Here is a 21,278-nt window from a genome sequence, read left to right as displayed (position 1 = left end):
TTATAGAAGATGCATGTTAGATGGATAATGCAGGAGCCACTATATGAGAAATCTTCCATTACTCAGATCTACCAAATTGCACTGTTGCCTTCCGCTGGCAAACTAACAAAAGTAACTTCAACATGCCATAAAATTATGGTTTATATCAAACTTGGATCATAATTTAAGCACTATGAAAGAACAAGGAAAAAGAAATACCAAAGATTTTTAACAGCTATGCTAAACAAAGCAAAAAGAACACCAGTATCTTTTTAAAGTTACAGATAGCATCAAGTAAGTTTCTTCCTTAAACCCTCCTGAAATGAGCAAACGTTCCTTGTGATATTTAAATCATGCAGTATTTCTTTAGAAGCCAAACACAGGAAAACAAGAATGTGCCAGTTCACTAATAATTTTGTACTTTCTGCCTTTACTACACATTTCCTTCCTGCTTCCATTGACTTACACTATATAACAGGATATTGATTTTGCTTAAGAAATTTAGAGGAATTTTCATGTGCTTTGTTAGTGGGAAAAAAAATGCATTGTGAAAGGATGGTTACAAATTAATCTCCAACAACTGTAATACATATATAAATATAATACCCGTATCATTAACCTAACAAATCTTCAATAATAATATACTTTTTTCTTTCTTTTAAGTAGTTAAATTTATATATAGTTGTAATATGGAGAGACTGTAAGGACAACCAAAGAATCTAGCATCTAACAAGCAGTTTAGAAAGTAAAGCAAAATAAAAATTATTCTTCCTTTGGAGACAGATTTTTGATTACTTGTCATTCTAGGTAGAGCACTCTACACGTGTTCCCACTAGACAAATACCTCAGTTTCTGATCAAGAAGCAAACAATTTAGTTTAATACCATGCTTTTCAGATATCATATTCAGGGAAGAGAAAACTGTGTTGCTTAATTTTTCTTTTTTAGATATGCGTGACTAGCAACAACTGAAAACTTGCAACATGTCTCTCTCTGATTTTTTCATTCAGAAATTTTTTAATCCAAAAAGAGAAAAAAAAATCTTTCTTCACAGACATACATTACATATTTACTATTTCTTCGCATGCTGGAATCAAATATTACAAACATTAACAAACTGACTGAGAGGACATGTAACTTCTGTAATTTAATCTGATATGACTCACTAGGAATAAAATTGCAAGAAATCCGTCAACAGCATGATAGAAAATATCCTTACAGCCATGGGACACTACGTATATTGTTTTTCTTTTCCCTTGCTCAAAAACAAATGCTACATTCAGAAAGCTGTGTTAACTTAAGATACATGCCCCTGATTTTTATAGGCAAGAATAGTATTCCAAGGAGCATCTCTGAATATAGCACGTGTGTTGACACTAAAGCTAGATAATATATGAGAACAAATTACTGAAAATAGTTAAGAACCTCTGTCATTATTATTCTCCAAACTTATTTTTTCTAATTAAGCTGGAAACAGGTTCACAAAGCTTCTTGGGACAAATACTTTCCTAAGGGTAAAACAGGAAGCTCACAGTCCATGCTCTTTGCATGAGACAAACAACTTAAAAGAAGCAGCAAGCAAACTACCTTTGGACATAAAAAAGAAGGAGAAGAGTTGAAACCATATGCTTTCTTTAGGAAATCTGGCCCTCAAACTGGAAAGTTTCCTTATGCCTATGTTGTGCTTGCCATTTTTTGTCTGAGTGGAAAAAAAAAAAAAGATTTATTAGACAAATAAAAGATTTATTAGACAAATAATAGCATCAGTCATGGCACGCTGAAAACAGGCTGTACTGCAAGCAACCTTCTACCTGCAGTATCCGTTGACAGAGACCAGCTATTGGTATAGTACTTTGCAGAAAACACTGTCCTGCTACAGTACTAAAAAAAAAAAAATAATTTACCAAATCTGAGAGGAGTTTCATTTTGGAAACATTCTGAAAAAGAACTAAGGAGTTCAGGAAACATTGTTTATTTCCTGAGAACATAGAGTACATTCACCATGAATCACCAACTCTCACTTGAGATCAGAGTTAGTTTCATAAAAGCAGAATTATAGAACAAAACATTTTACAAACAACTTACCAACCAAGCAATTGGGCACAATTTGCTAATAAAACCATGTGTAATTGGGAGAAAAACTGATCCTCAGCCAAGTAAAACAACAAGGAGATGACTGAACTGCTTTAAATGATAAAGGTCTCTTCTTAAAGAAGATGCTCAGAATAAAATTTCCAACCATTTTCAATATTGACTGTTATGTTCTAAAAGGTTAACATTTCCAAGTACTTATTTTCAAATGCATATGAGGCGATACAAAGTTGCAAGATATCCTTAAGAAGATATTTTTCTACCCTTGGTAACCTCAGTGCAAGACATTAATTAAAGTCTGACACCTGGATAAAGATCTGATTTGTTGGCTTGATAAATAGATGACATTAAAAATCTAAGTTTTTAATGTTAGTTTTTGAAGAAGTTCATTCAGCAGCTTCACAGTCCTTTGGTTTTCTTCTCTATTATGGTTAATTCTGTAGGCAGTACGGGTAAGAAGGCTACAAACTTCTTTGCTTGTATCAGTTGCCTCAGTAATCTGAAGGGAAACAGAGAAGATGGGAAATAATGCAATTATGTTGCCAAGTACAAAGTATTCTCCATTAAGATTTGTCCCTCCTCACTGGACATGTGAGATGCTCTTGAGTTCTAAAGCAACTTCTGCCCAAGGCATCGCTTTTCATACATCTTGACAGAACCATGCAATCTGAGATTTCTACAGTTGTCTCAAATTTAAGCAAAGCAAAGCAAAAGGTCAAAAAGTTTTTAAAGGAAACACAAATGGACAGAGTATAACCATTTAGAAGTAATCTTTTCAGAAAACAACTGAAAACAGATGAATGTTTTGGGTGGGTTTTTGGAGACAATTCAGTTCTGCAAAGCTTTCAAAAGTTAAAATTAATCTTTTCCCCAAAAGGTGACCAGGAGTACCAGGAAAAGACCCTAAATTGCAATTTTTGCAGATCAGGAGGGAGCACTCCATGTTACCTGCTGTGTTAATCCCACAGTTTACTATGCTAATCAAAACCACGGCAATGCATCCCCATTTTGTTCCATACATTCTGCCTTTCATAGACAGTCTTTGGGCCTTTTCAAATCACATGGAGAGCCTAGCTACACAGTAATGATTACACAGATACAGTCAAAATAAATCAGACTGACATTACTCTGGTCTACAACAGCTCATGACCACCCTTGCACTGGGGAATACACGGAGTTTCGGAAGTTAGTTATGTTGTTTTCCATAAAGAAATAAGAAATTGCCTTTGGTCTTCCTGAAGAGGTTTAAAGCAGCAGACTAGTATATTACAGCATCACTGCTCAACAGCCACACTCCTCAGAAGAAAAATACTAAAACCTGCAGACTGTAAAAATACATGCAATGCCCTGATTTTATCATTATATTATTGTGCTAAGAAGAAATTGATCATTTGTGAATTTACAGCTAAAATGCTAGAAATATCTTAGCCCTTCTTGAACAGAAAAATGTTACATCTGTTTAGTTAGCCACCAGGAATAACCACTAACATAGGTTTCCAATTCCCTGTGTCATGAAATCAGGTTTCTTATACATGCCATATACCCTACAGCAATGGAAGAGCACACTGTTGCTGTAAGAAAAAGCTTCTGAAGTGCTAAAACCACACACTGGCCCTAGATATGCTTGCAGAGGAGTCTTGTGCTTCTTAGAAGAGTAAGATTTCATAGTTAGAGAGGAATAAATTCCTAATCTCATACTGAGCTAGCACTATTTATCTTGAGAGACACAAACATATTTCACTGTTTGCACCAATGTACCTGCCAGCTCTCATCAACAGTGGCAAGATACTATTGTTGGCAGGCTTCCAACGTTTTACTCTTCTTCAGCTTTTTTCACACCCTAAATGACACTCTCTCAGGTCTTTGTTCTTTTTTTCTCTCAATTATCACACCATTTTCTTCTTTGGCTTTGCTAAAGCTTCTTCCTTGTCAATGCTAATGTTTACTACCTACCAGTTTTACATAATGTAAATCAGAGAGAAGACAGTTCCATCATCTCTGCAGCAGCTGTGTAATTAAGGGAGTGATTTATAACTGGAAAAGCAAAATGTTCCCACATGCTATCTATGCCAGGTGTAAATGAACTGTAGGTATCCCTTAACTGTAATCTACTACTCCAACTATTTCTGCAGCTATGCAGTCAGGACAGCAACCTTTTCAGTGAGATCTTGTCAAGAAGTATCAAGAAGGAAAATATTTTGACTGTAACTGAAATAGGTATGTTGCTGGTTGGGTATAGTTGCTATAGTAATAATATTTAATTCTCAGTTACGTGTTTTCTTTATTGAAAGGTAGTACCATAAAACCAAAATAGTAAATAAATAAATAAATAAATAAATAAATAAATAAATAAATAAATAAATAAATTATATAACCTACACTGAAAAGAAGGAAGAAACACTTACATGGTAAATAAATTCCTGGGCAATTGTATGTCCACCAGAAGAAAAGAGCAAAAAGTTGGTAAGAAGATGTATTATAAGATGCTGGTTACAACACTGCTCTATATCTGCTACACTGTGTACAGCAGCCTCCACATCTTTGACAGAAAGGACCATACGGCTGAAGAGCATCATTAGATGATTGTAGACTGCTTGAGCTTCTACCTGTAAGGAACAATTTAAAAGGATGCAGGATTAAAGAAGAGTAAAGGTCATACCTATGATATTTTTCCTTTGGATTTATTCACTAACAGGAAACTGAATCCTTGGCAGAAACTACCCAAACATGAAAGGAGTCTGAATTTAAGCAGCAGGGAAAGCAGGGAAGGAAGGGCTGTACGCATTTCTTTTATAGTGACTCACACACACAGAGGTGGACAGAATGGATTTTTTAACTTTCTTTGGTCTTGCAAATTAAGCAGGCAGGGCATCAAGCCAGTATTTGACCTTTTTTAATAATAAAAGGAAATGGAGAAAGTCTCTCAGCAGAACAAGGTCAGATTTTTGCATTGTGGGAAAAAGAACAGAGGCTCCTCAAGGGCTCATTTCAGTATTACTGCTACAAATCAATTAAATCCCCATGCAACCTGACCTCGGCTGATAAAATGTTCTGGTAAGAATGCAGTTTTTTCCTTCTTCCTGTGTTGTTTGCAACTTATGTTTTTATCTATTGAGTTAGCCAATAAAAAATAATTTTCACAGTGAGTAAAAACCAGAAGATTTTGGCACCTACACAATGAAAAAAGAACTATAAGCAACTGTTGCAAAAAATCCTAACTATAATTCTGTTCATTATGTTAGAAATAAACGACACAAACTGGTAGAAAAAAACCCAAATGAGTAAGTGCAGGAACAATGGAAAAATATACCACTGCAGACCCAAAGGAAAAGGACACCCTTTCCTCAACCATGTTCATTAGGACAATTTGTTTCCGTCATTTACCTGACCTTGCTTTTCTCACCCCCACCCTATTAATAATTCCACGTAAAATAGTCTGAAAAAGCTGTCATTGTTGAAATATGCCCACAATTACATGTGAGGCAACAAATCATACCAGAACTTAAAGAAAGGTAACTGGAATTCTTCAGGATCCTTTATCCCTCCATGCATCCTATTCTTGATGTGCCTCCATCCCACATGCCGGATTGGAGACTGACAGTAGCAGGCTCTGCTCCATGAGCTCACGTACCCAAGGAGACTCATTCTTAGTGCCAAAGTTACTATGACCAACCTCCAAATTTTGTTCCTCCAGTGTTTCAGAGTCTAAAGGTATGAAAGGACTCCAACAAATGAATAAATATTGAGGAGCAGAATATTCAGTCCTTCACATATTAGTGAAGTCTAGTGAACAGCAAAAGCAGCCTTTTTCTTCTTTAAATAATTTTAACCCTATGTATTCCACTCTTGCTGATATACAAGCTGATACCTAAAGTCAGTAGCAAGAAGACAAAATCTTAAGTCATGTTTGTACACCTTTCCACACAAAAATATGCTGAATGAAAAGTCCTCTAGCTTGGCATCTGCCAGAAGCTCCTATGCCATCTTAATCCTTAACTGGTGAAAGGTGCAGGGGTTGAGGAGGAAAGTATTCCATTGGACAGAGCTGAGAGCTAACCTGCCAAAGGACAAATTAAAAGAAAAAGCAAATATCTAACTAAAGGCAGAAGCTTTGCATAAACTGTGGGAATGCTTCTGAAGTAGCCTGGCCTGCATTACAAAAAAAAAAGAAAAAAAAAAAAAAAGAGTCATAATGAACTGAAATATTAGACTTCTGAGAAAACATGAGTAACTGTGTGGGCTGTCAGTGGAAAAGCTTTTTTCTCACTAAAGTTTGTTGTACATTATGACAGAATAACAAACTGGGGGAGCAGGGGACACACAGAGAGATGATTTTATATATGGGACAATGTGACTTTATCCTGTGGTGCTGGAGTTAGAACAATGTTCCATACACAAATCTGCACCTATCATCCTTGAGTTTCATTCACTCATGTTTATTGCTGGGGTATTGCCTTATTTTCCAAAACTGTGTTCTAAAACTAACCCTGGTTTCTTTACTTCACTGTAGCTCTAACCTAACTCTGCTCAGCCAACATCTCACCCCTGCTACTAGACTTAAGAAATTAAAGAAAAAAATAATTAAAAGGTGATGTGGATGTGAGCTTGTGTTTGTACTGCCATCTGGGTGGGGGGAGGGGAAGGGAAGGAACTAAAATGTTGCAGAACACACTGTTGTCCCCGGACCACTAGATGTAAAATGGAAGCATGATGTTACACTAGCGTGGTGTACTGAGCAGCATTTTAAATCAAACAGAATCTGTTTTCGAATTGAAGAAAACTAGAGATGCTCCAATTTGAATCTAGGCTTTTCAGATTGCTTGGGCTAGTTCAAACTTGCGTAAATTAAGGTCTAAATTAAAGGCTTTCATGTATTTGCATGCATACATAGACACATAGCACTATTCATACAGTACAGTGCATGAGGTTAGAACACTGCTTTTCTCTGTTAGAAACCTAGCATATGGGAATATAACATACTTGTTACAATCTCATACATGCCAAAAATCAGTAAAGACACATAAGACAAATGAGAATAGATGGGCAAGGTTAGGATTCAGGGCTGTGTCTGATCACCGTGTCTTTACTGCTTCAACTGCTGTTGTGATTTCTCTGGTGTTTCCTTCTCAGAAGATGCCATAACACAGGAATGCTGAATTCTGACGAACAGTGATTTAAAAAATACCATTCCTAGAGTAGTTTTACTTGTGATTACAAGCACCTAAGTTATCCAAAAGAAAGCTAAGAAGGTGCTAATCTATATAATATACTTTTAAAAGATGAAAAATGTTTTCTCAATGTTATCAAGAAAATGCACAAAAATTATCTTTCAACTTCTCCACTGCCACACAAGTCCCAGGAGAACTTCTAAAGCCAATTCCTTCTCCAGTGTAAACCTTTCATTTACTGTTGTGTACTATTTGTTTTATGGCAATGTGATATAAGCAGACTATTAACTGCTTATTACTGGTTACTATCGCTACATTACCCACCATTGTTTTAGTCCTTTGTTGATTTTCATTCTGAGGACAGTAGTAAAATGCCAGCAGCCACAGCAAAGCATCTGGTTCTACAGCAGCCTTCAGTAATTGTTCTGCTGCAATATCCAGCCATTCTCCAAAACGAGCAACCAAAAACCAGATTTCAAAAAGGTCAGCAAGAGAACTGGAAAATAACAAATATAAAATTAAGTGTTTCTTGATATTTAACATTTTAACATGTCTTAAGTTAACTGCAAAGGGTGCTGGCATGAAAATAAAAATAGTTAAGCTACTCTTCAACAGATAGTGCCTTACCTTACTCTGTTATCTGCAGTCATGATGAAATGAGACACATGCAGTGCTACTAACAGATCTAACTTTGCCAGTAGAACAGACTAACTGGTTTCTAATAAACTGTCTAATAACTGTGGCAAAATACTGTGTATTAAAATATACATTATAAAATTAAACCTCATCTTTTATATTATCCATTTTAAGCATTTTCAAAACTTTAAATCATATCTCAAGTGTTGTATTCTAATATATTTTTATCTCGTATTGTCTTCCAGTTTCTCTCTGTTGCTTTCCAGGGTTATTTTCCAGTTTTTGGTAATTCATAAGGCATGTGTTTCTTGGTAATTCATGAGGAATTACATTTAGATGGACTAAATGTAAACTTTTAAAATATATTAATCTCTGACTCTTAATATTCAGGTCCTCTTTAATGAAAAATTTAAAGGTACTGACAACTGGGTTACTTCAGTAAGAAAAAGAAAGGTGAGAATGGACCACAGCTCATCTCTACTCTTTTGCACATGTACTCTTCTAAAGTTAGATAAGACTAAAGAAAAGAGAAATAATGGGGAGATGCAAACCAATGGTAGGCACCTGCAAAGCAAAAAGTCAAACTAAGCATGGAAGGAAGGACAGACAGAATGACAGCTGGAAGGAGAAAAGAACCAGGAACAATTATTCCTATTCAGTTTGGAAAAAGTTTGAAGAATTAGAGGTTTTATTATGTTTTTTTCCTGATGGGGGACTCCAAGATGCTGTGCCACCCTTCCCAGGAAACTCCAAGAGACTTTAGAAATTTCAGGAGTCAATAAAGTTGTCCAAAACCATCACATCATCTAGGGAACATGACAAGGTCATAGTTGGAATAAACAGCTTTATCTGTAAGACTTTCTGAAGAAGTGGGAGGCACAGTTTTACAGATGAAGGTGTGATGTGTGCAGATAGTATTCTATGTCTGGAGTATACCGGTGACTGATCTTGTCCACAGGTGTCCCAGAAATTATTGATCCTGTAAATTAAATTGTCTATATGCCACAGAATCTCAGGTTCTAAAAATCCTATTCCTAGGACACAAATCTACCACACCAATATTTTTGGGTAAGCGTGATCACTGACATCAGACATAAGAGGCTGACATAGATTCATAGAGAGAAAATGAAGTACTAAGGTGACTGCTATAAAAGTCACCATTGTTGATATTCCATATCTTTTGAAGGGGCAGCAGCATGGCTCAGACTGCAGGGAACTAGTAATATATGACAAAATCTGAGACTAAAATTTCTTAGCTAAAGAAACAGGATCAGCATCAGTAAAGACTTTGAAGATAGTAGAGTCTGGAAATGCAGTGTTAAAAACCTTTGAAAAAACAAACAAATGTGACTGATCTAGGACAGCAGCCCTCCCCCCAGCAAAATAACTTACTTATCTGACTATCGTTCAACGCTGTGACAATGTAAGTGGATAGGCTAGTTCTGAAACCCAGTGATACACAATCAAAGATGAAATTTAAATAAAAGTTAATTACTGAGAACAGATTACTACACTTAAGGTAATATTGATAATATTTACGACCGGAAGCATTCATAGCTCAAAGAGTAAATACAAACCCCTAAGCTTTAATCATTAAACTAATTTTAACAGGTACTTAGCAGAATAGGATTTAATTCTGGCCTAGGCACCCCTGCACTTAAAACTCAGCATAACATTCCTGTACCACCACTGTGTCTGGTTTGAAGCCATGTACCCTCCACTTCTGTCCCCATTGCTGTTTCTTCCTGCTCTGTAGTGGCACCTACATCAACTGCTGAACTGTCATTGCGAAAAGTGGCCCTTCACTTTTTCTGGGAGTTTCCCCACAAAATGTACATCAGTTGATTTCTAGTTTCACATGTCACATAACATTTACTGTTCACAGAGATTACTACATATAATAATAAATAATGGCACAGAAGCAATCTGTTGATTATAAGTATATGGAAAGCACCTTGCTGTAAGAATTATATTTGGTATAAAATAAAACTATTGAATAACAAGCTATAGAAACAGAGAGCAATGACTATAAAAAGCAAGAGGATATGCTGTATAGTAGTATTTTTTGCTCCTCTGTGTATCTTATTAAGTAGAAAGCATGCAGAATCAGGAATAAAGCAATAAAAGAAAATTGATTAGTTTCTCATAGATATTAGTATTTAAAAACTTAAGCCAGATCCATTTTCTCTGTAACTGAGAGGGGTTTTGTAGAAAATATAATTGTTGCATGAGCTCTAAAGGAAGTAAGAGGATGTTTTGGGAAGCACGATACCATTCAAACTAGTGTATTATCAAAGCAAAGTGGGAAAAAGACAATACAAGCCAAGAAAGGGCTGGGCAACAAAAGGAAAACAGACATCCTTCTGTTGTTGTAACACATTACGATGGATGATATTTGTTCTATTTGTTTGCTCTAAATTTGAGTTACTTGTTCCTTTAAGAAGCCAAGGTCAGCTACTGGTCATGCTCCAAGGGCGGAAAGGTTTGACAAACTTCAGGGATGAACAGGGGAGACATAGCACAGAACTGCAGCTCATACAGAGAGTGAGAAGCTGCCAGCAGACAGCTTGACCACAGAGGGAACAGCAAAAAGCTTTTTTCTGCCACTCAACAACAAAAATAAAAGCCTCCATAAGTTAAGTGAAACCAAGCGTGGAGGCAAGTGCTGATGCCTTTCAGGACACAGGGGGACAGCTGAGTATCTTGTTTTGCAAGTCTATCTGGCTTAGGCATTCCATGTTTCTATTTAAATATTTATGGTTTTAAATCAAAATGGAATTGTTTTCTTTGTATTTAAAAGCTGTTCAATGTTCTTTAGAAAGCTTGGAGCAGATTTCAGCAGAGTTATATCCAAGCTCTAGCTTGGATATAACACACACCTGATGAGAAAAAACTAGAAAGCAGCAATAGATAGAGATGCATCTTTTTTCGTTCTTTTCATAGAGTCCTAGAGCATCTACTACCAAAGCAGAATTGACGTAGACAAACACTAGCATTCATTATAGCTGCTATACGGACAAAAAAAGCTAAGGGCAACAGCTCAGAAAGGTGACAGACAGGTGTCAGCTCAACGAGTAATAAACAGTGATACCTCAGTCTACCAGTCATATCTTTATGAAAAAAAATCAAGAAGTTTGAAGTTTGGATGTTTGTACAAGCCTGCAGAAAGCAAATACAATCTCCTTCCTGAAACAGTACCGCTCACAACAGGCTCTTTTCAATGCTACTTGCTTTCCTGGTTGGAAGAGTTTTCTTGTTATTCAATCCAGAATCAGTTTCAAAAGTTTCGGGGGAGAAATGGGAGAGTGGGCAAGTAAGCATTTCTGTTATACAGCTAGCTATTTGCTGAAATTAAAAGAACAAGATTTTCTTTACTCGGAGGCTTATTGGTCAGGCCTGTAAGTGCTACAAAGTTCAATAATTACTATTATTCTAATTAAAAAACGATGACAGGTAGCCACTAAAGACTTCAAGCGACAAACGCAAAGGATAAATAGTTAGAAAATATAATACTGCTTACCTAATATTTGTATCTTCTACTAATGCTTTCAGCATATCTGAAATGTGTTTCAAGTGTTGAGACCAGTGTGTAGCTGGCATTTCTGAGAAGGGAGGATAAAAACAAAACTCTTTAAAAACTCTAATCTGTCCAACTAGAACAGAACAGTGAAATTAACTGTATTCAGCTAGCACTAAAATTTGTGCAACTTGATTCATCACAAAGCACTTAAAATTTCATTTTAAAATTTCCCAATTTTCAACAATACCTATTACTGTGTTTCTTAGAACTGTTCATTGACAAAGCCATGTGAGGAAGTACAGCTAGAAATATTCAAATGAGGTTGAGGTACCCTTGTGTAAATGCTACTTCAATATTGATATATAACCAGTGGAATAATATTCTCAGAGGCTCTTGTCTTGAGCTTAAATTATTGCTCATGAAAACCTGTACCATACTGAGCAGTGTTTTCTTGATCTATAAAAATAGGAAAATTGGAAAAAAACCCCCCCTAGGTTTGCAATGTAGAAGATCAGCAGAATTCAAGCATCAGAGACAAATGGCAAGGCTATTTCTTGTAATACAGATATGAAAAATTTCATAATGACACTAATATTATAAGAATATTTAGTATTTTTACAATCTCAGTAACTTGTATTCTTTTCTACAAAATTATGCACTCCTTCCTTGCTTTTCACTTCTGGTTTAGTTTTCTTTAAAGTTACATCTGTACTATTGTTACATAAGAATTAGACGTTCCTAAAAAAAATACATTAAAGACTACTATTAAAATTGCTAAGTCAGCACACCATATTTAGGAAATGGCAAAATTTTGTCGTCATAGTTTTTAGAGTTATTTTAAGACATATAGAGATCATGCAGGTTGGCTAATGCTGCAAAGATTTCATGAAGAAACTTACCAAAAGGACGTCTGAGTAAAGCTGTTACAAGAGGCTGGTGATGGCAAGGGAAGTAGGCCTTCAGAGGAAATTTATGCTAAGATACAAAATCATTATTTTAAAAGCTTTCTGTTCAGTTTTCAAAACAGACCCATGGTGAACAATCTCATCTAAGGTAGTAATAAACAATACAGACTAGAAGCAAGATAACACAAAAGTAATCCTACACTTAATTTTAGGATTTTGCATAAAGAAAGAAAGGGGATATTTAGGAAAAGCTTACTCAGAAAAAGTAATTATTTATGGATTTTTAAAATATGTGCATTAAAAAGATTCAGAATATGAAGAAAATTAAATCTTAATAAATATTCTTTGTTTTTTTTCCCAAAATCACAAAAATCTTCACTCTTAACATGCAGCGGTTAAAAGAGACACTAATTACTTTTATTTTATTTTCCAGTGTAAACAGGTTCATGGATGATATTAAACTAAGAACTAATAACATCTACAAAGGGTGCGATATAGATTATTGCTTTATGTTCAAAAATGGAAACCTAAAAATCTTAGAATCTGATTCAGCACAAGGTAGGGTCCTCATAGGTAACAGCCTTGTCCTCTATTTACTGGGGTACGTGCGATTTGCATACTGTGAACATTGCTTGTGTAATTGCGACTAGCAGCAGCATACCTTTAACCTTTTTGTTCTGCAAACATCTGCTACAGGCATGTCTAATGTGTAGCATGCATGTGCAAGCATGCAGTATGAATGCCTTTTGAGGTGGGATGAAAACTGGCTGAACAGCCAGGCCCAGAGGGTGGTGATCATTGACACAAAGTCTAGTTGGAGGCCTGTAACTAGTGGTGTTCCCCAGGGGTCGGTACTGGGACCAGTCCTGTTTAACATCTTCAGCCATGACCTGGATGTGGGGATAGAGTCCACCCTCAGCAAGTTTCCTGACGATACGAAGCTGGGAGGAGTGGCTGACACACCAGAAGGCTGTGCTGCCATCCAGCAAGACCTGGACATGCTGGAAAGTTGGTCAGAAAGGAACCTGATGAGGTTCAACAAGAGCAAGTGCAGAGTCCTTCACCTGGGGAGGAATAACCACATGCACCAGTACAGGTTAGGGGCAGACCTGCTAGAGAGGAGCTCTGAGGAAAAGGACCTGTGTGTGATGGTGGACAGCAGGTTCACGATGAGCCAGCAGTGTGTCCTTGTGGCCAGGAAGGCCAAACAGTGTCCTGGGGTGCATTAAAAAGAGTGTGGCCAGCAGGTCGAGGGAGGTTCCCCTCCCCCTCTACTCTGACCTCACGAGGCCACATCTGGAGTATTGTGTCCAGTTCTGGGCTCCTCAGTTCAAGAGGGACAGAGATCTTCTGGAGAGAGTCCAGTGGAGGGCCACAGAGATGATGAGGGGCCTGGAGCATCTGCCTTACGAGGAGAGGCTGAGAGAGCTGGGACTGTTCAGGCTGGAGAAGAGAAGACTGAGAGGGGATCTGATCAATGTCTATAAATACCTGAAGTGTGGGAGCCAAAGGGATGGGGCCGGGCTCTTTTTGGTGGTACCCAGTAACAGGACAAGGGATAATGGGCAAAAACTGGAACACGAGAAGTTCCAGACAAACTTAAGGAAAAACTTCTTTACTGTGAGGGTGACAGAGCACTGGGACAGGCTGCTCAGAGAGGTTGTGGAGTCTCCATCTCTGGAGATGTTCAAAACCCGCCTGGACGCTTTCCTGTGTAATGTGCTGTAGGGAACCTGCTTTGGCAGGGGAATTGGACTAGATGATCTCCTGAGGTCCCTTCCAACCCCTACCATTATGTGATTCTGTAATTATACTTCTTGCTACCTAATAGGCATCATTTAAAAAGGAGAAAGAGGCAAACATCAAAAGTGCAAGAAAATAAACCTTTGTTTCCTGTACTTATATCTAGTTGATGGCTCCAAAAGTAAATTCTGTATCCCACTCCCGGGGCTAATTTCTTCCAGCCATAGATATTGTGTTGGTTTCTCTTGGTTCTGCCAAATAAAAACAGAACATAGTGTACCTCAAATGAATGTGCATCAAGTAAGCCATTAAAAACTGACTGAACTAGAACAGCTTTTTGATCACTTTTCCAGTTCTGGATCTCAAAACACTTTGTTATGGAGTTGGTCAGCCTTAGGTATGTTTATGCTACATCACCATGAAGTTACGAAGTGGGAGATATGGTTGAATAAGTTCTCAGAATAAGATACATAAAAATATAAGTTATGAAGTTCATTAAATGAAAGGAAAGTATTTTTTTCTAGGGGAAATTGATGTGAATCCAAAAGCTTTTCTGGGGCCCAGTATCCTAGTTATTTTACCCCTCTTATAGATTTGGCTGCCTGTGCTCAAGGCTAGTTCAGATATGGTGCAGCTGTGTGACCTTGGATCAGGCTGCTGCGAAAAGTGCTGTGAAAGATCAGCCAGAAGCAATGCTGGGGCTCCCTGCTTTGCTTGGGAGCTGCAGGTAAGGTCAGGCAGTGAGTCCTTGAGCTATACTGCAGCCGTGCCACTGCTTGGTCATGTACTTTGCTGATTCAGTCCCTGACCACACTTGACTTCATCATTTACTTCAGAGCTGTCTGATCACTGCAAACTTGCCTGGAGGTTGCTGGACTCATGGCTGATGAGGTTAACCAGCATCAGACCTATGCTGCTCTTCTTGTTCTGGGCCCATGCCTGTAAAGCTACCACTCCACATGCCCAATGCAACAGCATTGCCTTCAGCTCTGGGCTTGCCTTCCCATATGAAGATGCCCAGTCCTGCTGCTCTTTGACAAGCTCTTTGCTCTTGTTAGGTGTGCAGGGTTTTTTTTGTTTTAATTGGGTCTGTTACGAGTAGAGCTTCTATTTGTAATAGACCTTCTATAATGAAGGGAGGAAGATAAGCTCAAAAGAAAACTTAAACCAAAATGTCAGAGAAAATATTTATCTGTACTTTAAAGATGCCCGACTGCTGTAAAGTGCTGTAAAGTGGTATTAGAATATTATTTATATGCATAATTTTTTATCCAGCCAATACAGTCCTTAATGAACACACAGCTTTTCTGAAAAATGACATTTATTGAGTAAAATTTTTGTATACATACATCTTTTCTGTCTTTTGGCCCTTTCCCTCACCCTCCTTCAGACTTAGAACTTTACTATTTGTTGTTCAAACCCAGCTCTGGTTATGCTACAGTTCATCCACTCTATGTGGAGGTTAATTCAACTGCCTTGTGCTAAGAAGTTTTTTTACATTACGTTTCTAGGCAATTTGTGGTACATGAAGCTTTGTCTTCAAAGAATGAGGTTTATAGTATTTATAAGAAAAACATCATAGGTTAGAAGAACATTTTCATTTTAAGATTATTTTTGGCCGCTTCTTTTTTCCTAGAGAAATCCTTGTGCCATAGGCTTTTTTTCTTCTTCCCAGATGATGTGACATCCTCAAGATCCTTATTAAAAATGTTTGAAGGCAATCAGTTAAACCTTTTATACTAGTGAGAAGGACTAGATCTACTCTCAAGAGGTCTATTTTTGTCCAGTTTTGTTTCAAATATTTTAAGAGTTTTCCATATTGGTTTTTATGATTAAATAAAATAATGGTTGAAACATTGTTTTAATTAAGCATCGCTTTCAGAAGTGAGCCCTATTACTGTTTTATGTTTGTCACACGATGGAGACATGAAGACATTCTGTACTTTTAACAGCAGGACTATAAAAGATCAGGACTTCACTGGCTGTCCTGTTTCCTATCATCATGAAAGTGGACACTTCAAGAGCTGACTGTGGATGTGTTGTATTACTCTTATGGAGACATTTTCTAACATAATAAACTGTATATAATGAGATACCAGAGAAGCGAGGCAAGAATGGGAGAAAGGAAGTAGTATATTTAAAAAAAAAAAAAAAAAGAAAAAAAAAAAAGAAAAAAAAAGAAAGAGAGCATTTGGCTTTTCTCTTATAAACTACTGTTTTGTACTTTTTGACACAGCCTTTTTAAAAATTGGCTGAAAAACATGGACAGGGTATATAATAGACAACATTAATTTGGTAGCAGAAACTGGACATTAGAGATGAAGAAAGGAAAACTGAAATCAGCAAATTATTAAATAATGTTAAATCACCCTGCTCCCTTTCTAGATTTATGAACACATGGACAGAGCTTTTAGTATCGTTAGTACAGAAGAAACATCTGTCAGTCATTAAAAGTCTACACTACACAAGTATAGTATATTAACAAATGTTCAATCTCCATGGAAATATATCAATGTGAATGAACTTGTCACTGTCTTTGGGAGCTACACAAAGGTAATGGCAAAACATGATCAGTACAGAAATTATATTCAGAAAGCATATTCAAACAACTTCATCAGCAGGAGGCACAGGAGGTGCAGGGCAGCAAGCAGTATTACAGGAAGGAGATGTCATATCCCTTTACAACTAGACAAAATGCACACCAAGGTAGGCACTGTGAGTCATGAGACAGTGACAGCTGCTGTCAGTAGGAGCTGTGCTCTTTACTGGTTGGTTCCCAAACTTTAAACCACCACTTCTGGAGCTGTTCTTCAAATTTTTCCAAGGCACTCATTCTGGGGACAAGTGATCACTTAAAAGGTAGCAGAAGAAATAGTTTAGAAAACTGGTTTATTTGGCATGAACATAACAGTTTTCTGCATTCAAGAGGAAATGATGAAAAACTATAGAATGAAGAAACTCCAAGAATGAAGTAATTCAGTTATACAACAAATGAGTTATATACAACCACAGTCTAACAATTTCCTCAGAATTTTTCATCTGAATACAGGTCACCTCTCTGTGTTAAGATATGTAGAAGTGTGATCTAAATATATGTGAAAAACATTACTTGTTTTATTGATAAGCCTTTGCATTATGTCATTAACAATATTCTAAATATTATCACAGAAAAAAAAGTTTATCTTCAGACCTGTTCAGATCAGCTAATCCTTCAACTGAAATGCAACAGTCTTCTTAACTCAGATTTTTTTTTTTCAGGTCCCTCTGTCTTAATTGGAGGAATCAACTGCATGCCTTGAGTGTCTAGCAAATCTGGTTCTACTAGATGAATGACAACAACAAAGTGAGTTCTTTCAATAAAAGATCCCGTGCTGGGGATCTGAGAGGTGAAAATCTGAAGTATTTTATTTTTATAATCCTAAGAATTTTTTTTTTCTGCTACAGAAATACTGAAATTTTGGAAATCATTGATGCTGATTGTCGTCTTGGAAAGTATACTGTATATTTTTTCAATATCATAGAGTGCGGAGCATACCACCTGTTCCCTGCATTCATGGAAGTCACAGAAGCAAGCTAGCCAATACAAAAGTAAGGAACTAATCAATGTACTAAACATTTCTACTAACTATTTGGAAGAAAGAAAACCCAGAGAGGAAAATACCAACTTCTATTGTCAAGTATTGTGGTGATTGAGGCTCATAAATGCCTACTGGTAGAAGGGCAGACAAATAACACCCTACTTGATAACACACCCTACTTGAGTGGAAAGCATTGATCAGTGACAGCAGAAATCAGCAGATGCTGTCAACCATACGCTAATTTCATTTAATTTCACTACTTTGTACAGCTGTACACAAATCTTAAACATTACTGAAATTCCTACCCAAATCCTATCTTACTGCACTGGATTTTTAACTTCTTGGTGGTTGTGCTTGATCTTTCTGAGACATGGGTTCCCTTACATCAAAAAACACCTAAGATGGTCAGTTTTGTTGGTGAAAAGGGACATGCACAGCCCTGCTGAATTTTGACTGCATCAGGCAAGATGTTCCCTGGAAATCTACTTTGGCTATGATTCCTCTGCCATATCCTTTTTAGTTTTTAGCCAATAATGAACCACATGACAACATCCCATTGAGTCTGTTGGGAGATTTGCTTGACTAAGAATTTTTCTAAGAGTGCTGAACACCCTGTGGGCTCTATTTTGTTTTATCATGCAAGCATTTTGAAGGGGAAAAAAATGTGTTGCTTATTGGTGTTCTCAGTGAAGGATTTTGCTGTGAAAATTATTATGCTTTTCTTTTTTGAGGGTTTGGATATGCATGAGTAGTATGTTTCATAGTCTTTGAAAATTCAGGAAAAGCAAAAAAGAAAAACACAAAAGAAAACACACCACCTAATCAGATCTCTATAGAAGCCAAATCTACTTATGCAAGGAAAAAGAGAAGACTTAAAGAAATTATCTTCCTTGTGTCTTTATACAAGTCATTGTCTTGTAAATACATAATCTTTCTGTTACAGTTTTCTTCCAACTTGAATGACCACCAGCAGTACAGGCTTTGCTAACACTACTTTCTACATATGGTAAAACCAAAAGCTCATCAGCTTTTAACTCCTTTTAGCTGCTGGTGACCAACAAGCACTTCCCTTTTTAGAAAGCTGATCAGGCCAACAGGTGTTACATGGTGTTAACGTGGAAAAGAAAATCTCCTTTCTTCTGCTGACATATTTTTGGGAAGTAGGTTGATTTGTGCTTGTGGGCAATGCCTGACTTTTTGCCAGAGAGTGACAGTTGATAATTACACTTTTCCTGGAATCACCTTATTCAACCAATAAAGGATGAGATACTTTTTCAACATGTGCTAAAACCAGATACCATCCACCTGAACTATATATAATGCATATGGTGTTCTCAGGAAAGGTCCACTAAGAGGCATATGGGAAAAAGTACCTCTGTACTTTTATATTCCCCCATCTGCCTCTGTATTTATCTAGAACTTTAATCCTGACTTGAAAACTAAATTATGTATGTTGGCATTGCAGGCACCTTGTATGCATATGTCTGTAATATCTGCCCATACAGCTTACAAATGCTCACTAAAATTACCTTTTAAGTAAGTCCAATCTAAATCACTTAACAGTAGCTGCAGATTGCAGCAAACTGGCTCCTCAGACCTCTGGCACCACATAAATGTAAATCTCTCCATGGGCTTTGAGATTCCATTCAAACTGAAACTACTGAAATATCACTAACTATTAAGTAATTTTAATAACTTTGCTATGAAATCAACATGAAATACAAAAGTAATTAACCCTGACCATGAGGTAAGGATGTTTCTCTGGATAGGAATTATAAACAGCACGGTCCAAAAGTCTGAGACAAATGTGACCAATGCAATTCAACTGGTTTGAAACTTTGGTTTCAAAAGTCTACCTCCCCATAATTTTGTGGGTCTGGTTTCCCCCTTTCAGTTTCATAATAAGAATTCTTCCACTTCGTGACAGCTAGCTACATGAGAGGTCTGATCTGAAAACAATTAAACCATACACACACAAACCCATACAGTCACTCACATACTCTGAGATGTGTGTTATCCCATAGATCTGGAGTGCCTGGAAAAGCTCGCAGGTAACACCAATGAACTCCACAGCTTCTACTCCATTGCAAACTCCCTTTTTTGCACAAATTAATCTGGAAAAGCATCTCTGTGCTTAAACTACCATGTTTTTCTGTCCTTTGACACTGTTGATTATATGATGCTTATGAGACAAATGTGACTAAAAAGAAAATTCACCTGATAGATCATTCATTCCCATGCAACTGATGTCCATAATCATGGAAGATACTTGTTACTCATTACCAAATATCTAGGCTGGCAACCAGAAGCAATCTCTAACCAGACAAAAACAGAACAAGACACTCTGCTGGGCTAAAAGTCTCCAAGATAGACAACAGTCTAAGCCCAGGTACTATCTTAAGAGTGTGAGTCCTTACAGCATCAAGAAAAGATATTAACAAAGTCTTGAGAATCAGGTGACATGGACAATGTAAACTGGAACTAGAACAGCCAACATCTCTGATATCCCATTAAAACTCTGTCTGTGATACCTCTGTAGTATGTTATGGACATACAGTGATACCTCTGTTTCCATACGATTCACGCTGCCTTCTCTTTCTTTGACTTCTTTGTGACATTGCAGCTGGAAACCACCAGCAGTCCGAGGCTCTTGTGCCACCATCATGGACACACAACTGACTCCTATACTCTCAAGTTGACAGTCACCTACTACAGGGCTTGGCTGCACATACAATGCAGCTCCTGCACTGGGCATGTCCAGTTACTGCCATGATGTCTTGCTAGATGTGTCTCAGACTTTCCAGGTAATTGCCTGGCCCTGCACTTCACGAGTTTGCAGAGGCACCATAATTCCTGCTACGACTCATGATTTTTCCACACAGCTTTTTTCCTTTCTTTTGAGCCAAGCAAAGTAAAACAGTAGCCATATGAACTGCTGGCAGATTTCCCAGCGGCAAGCCTCCAACTGCAGTGCCTTGCAGAAATAATGCAGGCTCAAGCTAGAATTACTGCATTTAAGATGAACTCTAATGACAAAATTTTTCATTCAGAATTATTTCAATAGAGACAATATTAATTTTTTTCTCCTGCCTCCAACACAGCACACATAAATCCTCCTACATGATGTTAGATGCAGGCATCCCTGCTCAGTGATAATTGTTTTACATTTTTGCTATGAACCTTCTGTTTTCAGTTCAGGGGACACTTCATGTCTGTGTTAGGCATGAAAAGGATATCTTAGACATCAGCATTTTAGATCAAGGTGCACTCACAATGACAATAAATGACAACTTCTAACTTGCAACTTTCGATTTTAATATTCTCTTCTTCTTCATTACATTCCATAGACAGTTAGAGAACATGAGTGCTTAGAATATTCTGCCTAGCTAAACAAAATTTCCAAAAGAGTGAAGAGTGCTGCCTGATCAGGGGTAATGGTGATTTATAACTGATTTTTTGGGGAATGCATAAACAACTTTTCCCAGTGTAAGTGCAAACAGTGACAACTATACTGTAGCCGGTGTAGGTAAGCACGCAACTCTTTGATCTTATCCCAAGGATGACTCCTCCACAGCAGGTGGAGGGTGCCACTGAACTCCTTGAGGCTGGAATGGAAAGGCAGGTCTCATGGCTTTTTGAATACATCCCACAACCTTTTC

General features: G+C 37.3%; 1 protein-coding gene across 1 annotated transcript; it reads right to left on the bottom strand.

Annotated features, from left to right (window-relative positions):
• Positions 1-2,424: 2,424 nt before the first annotated feature.
• LOC104530664 (Fanconi anemia group C protein-like) lies at positions 2,425-20,374 on the bottom strand. The gene is made up of 6 exons (XM_010175328.1): positions 20,183-20,374; positions 12,293-12,368; positions 11,394-11,475; positions 7,562-7,733; positions 4,475-4,675; positions 2,425-2,568 (listed from the first exon to the last, which is right to left on the bottom strand). Exons 1-6 carry the CDS (start codon positions 20,372-20,374, stop codon positions 2,425-2,427), a joined length of 867 nt encoding a protein of 288 aa, XP_010173630.1.
• Between the last annotated feature and the right edge of the window lie 904 nt (positions 20,375-21,278).

The sequence above is a fragment of the Antrostomus carolinensis genome, unplaced genomic scaffold, assembly GCF_000700745.2.
Source record: "Antrostomus carolinensis isolate BGI_N321 unplaced genomic scaffold, ASM70074v2 scaffold11129, whole genome shotgun sequence".
NCBI lineage: Eukaryota > Metazoa > Chordata > Aves > Caprimulgiformes > Caprimulgidae > Antrostomus > Antrostomus carolinensis.
The sequence above is the reverse complement of the archived record's forward strand: the minus strand, read 5'-3'. Positions and strand labels throughout refer to the sequence as shown.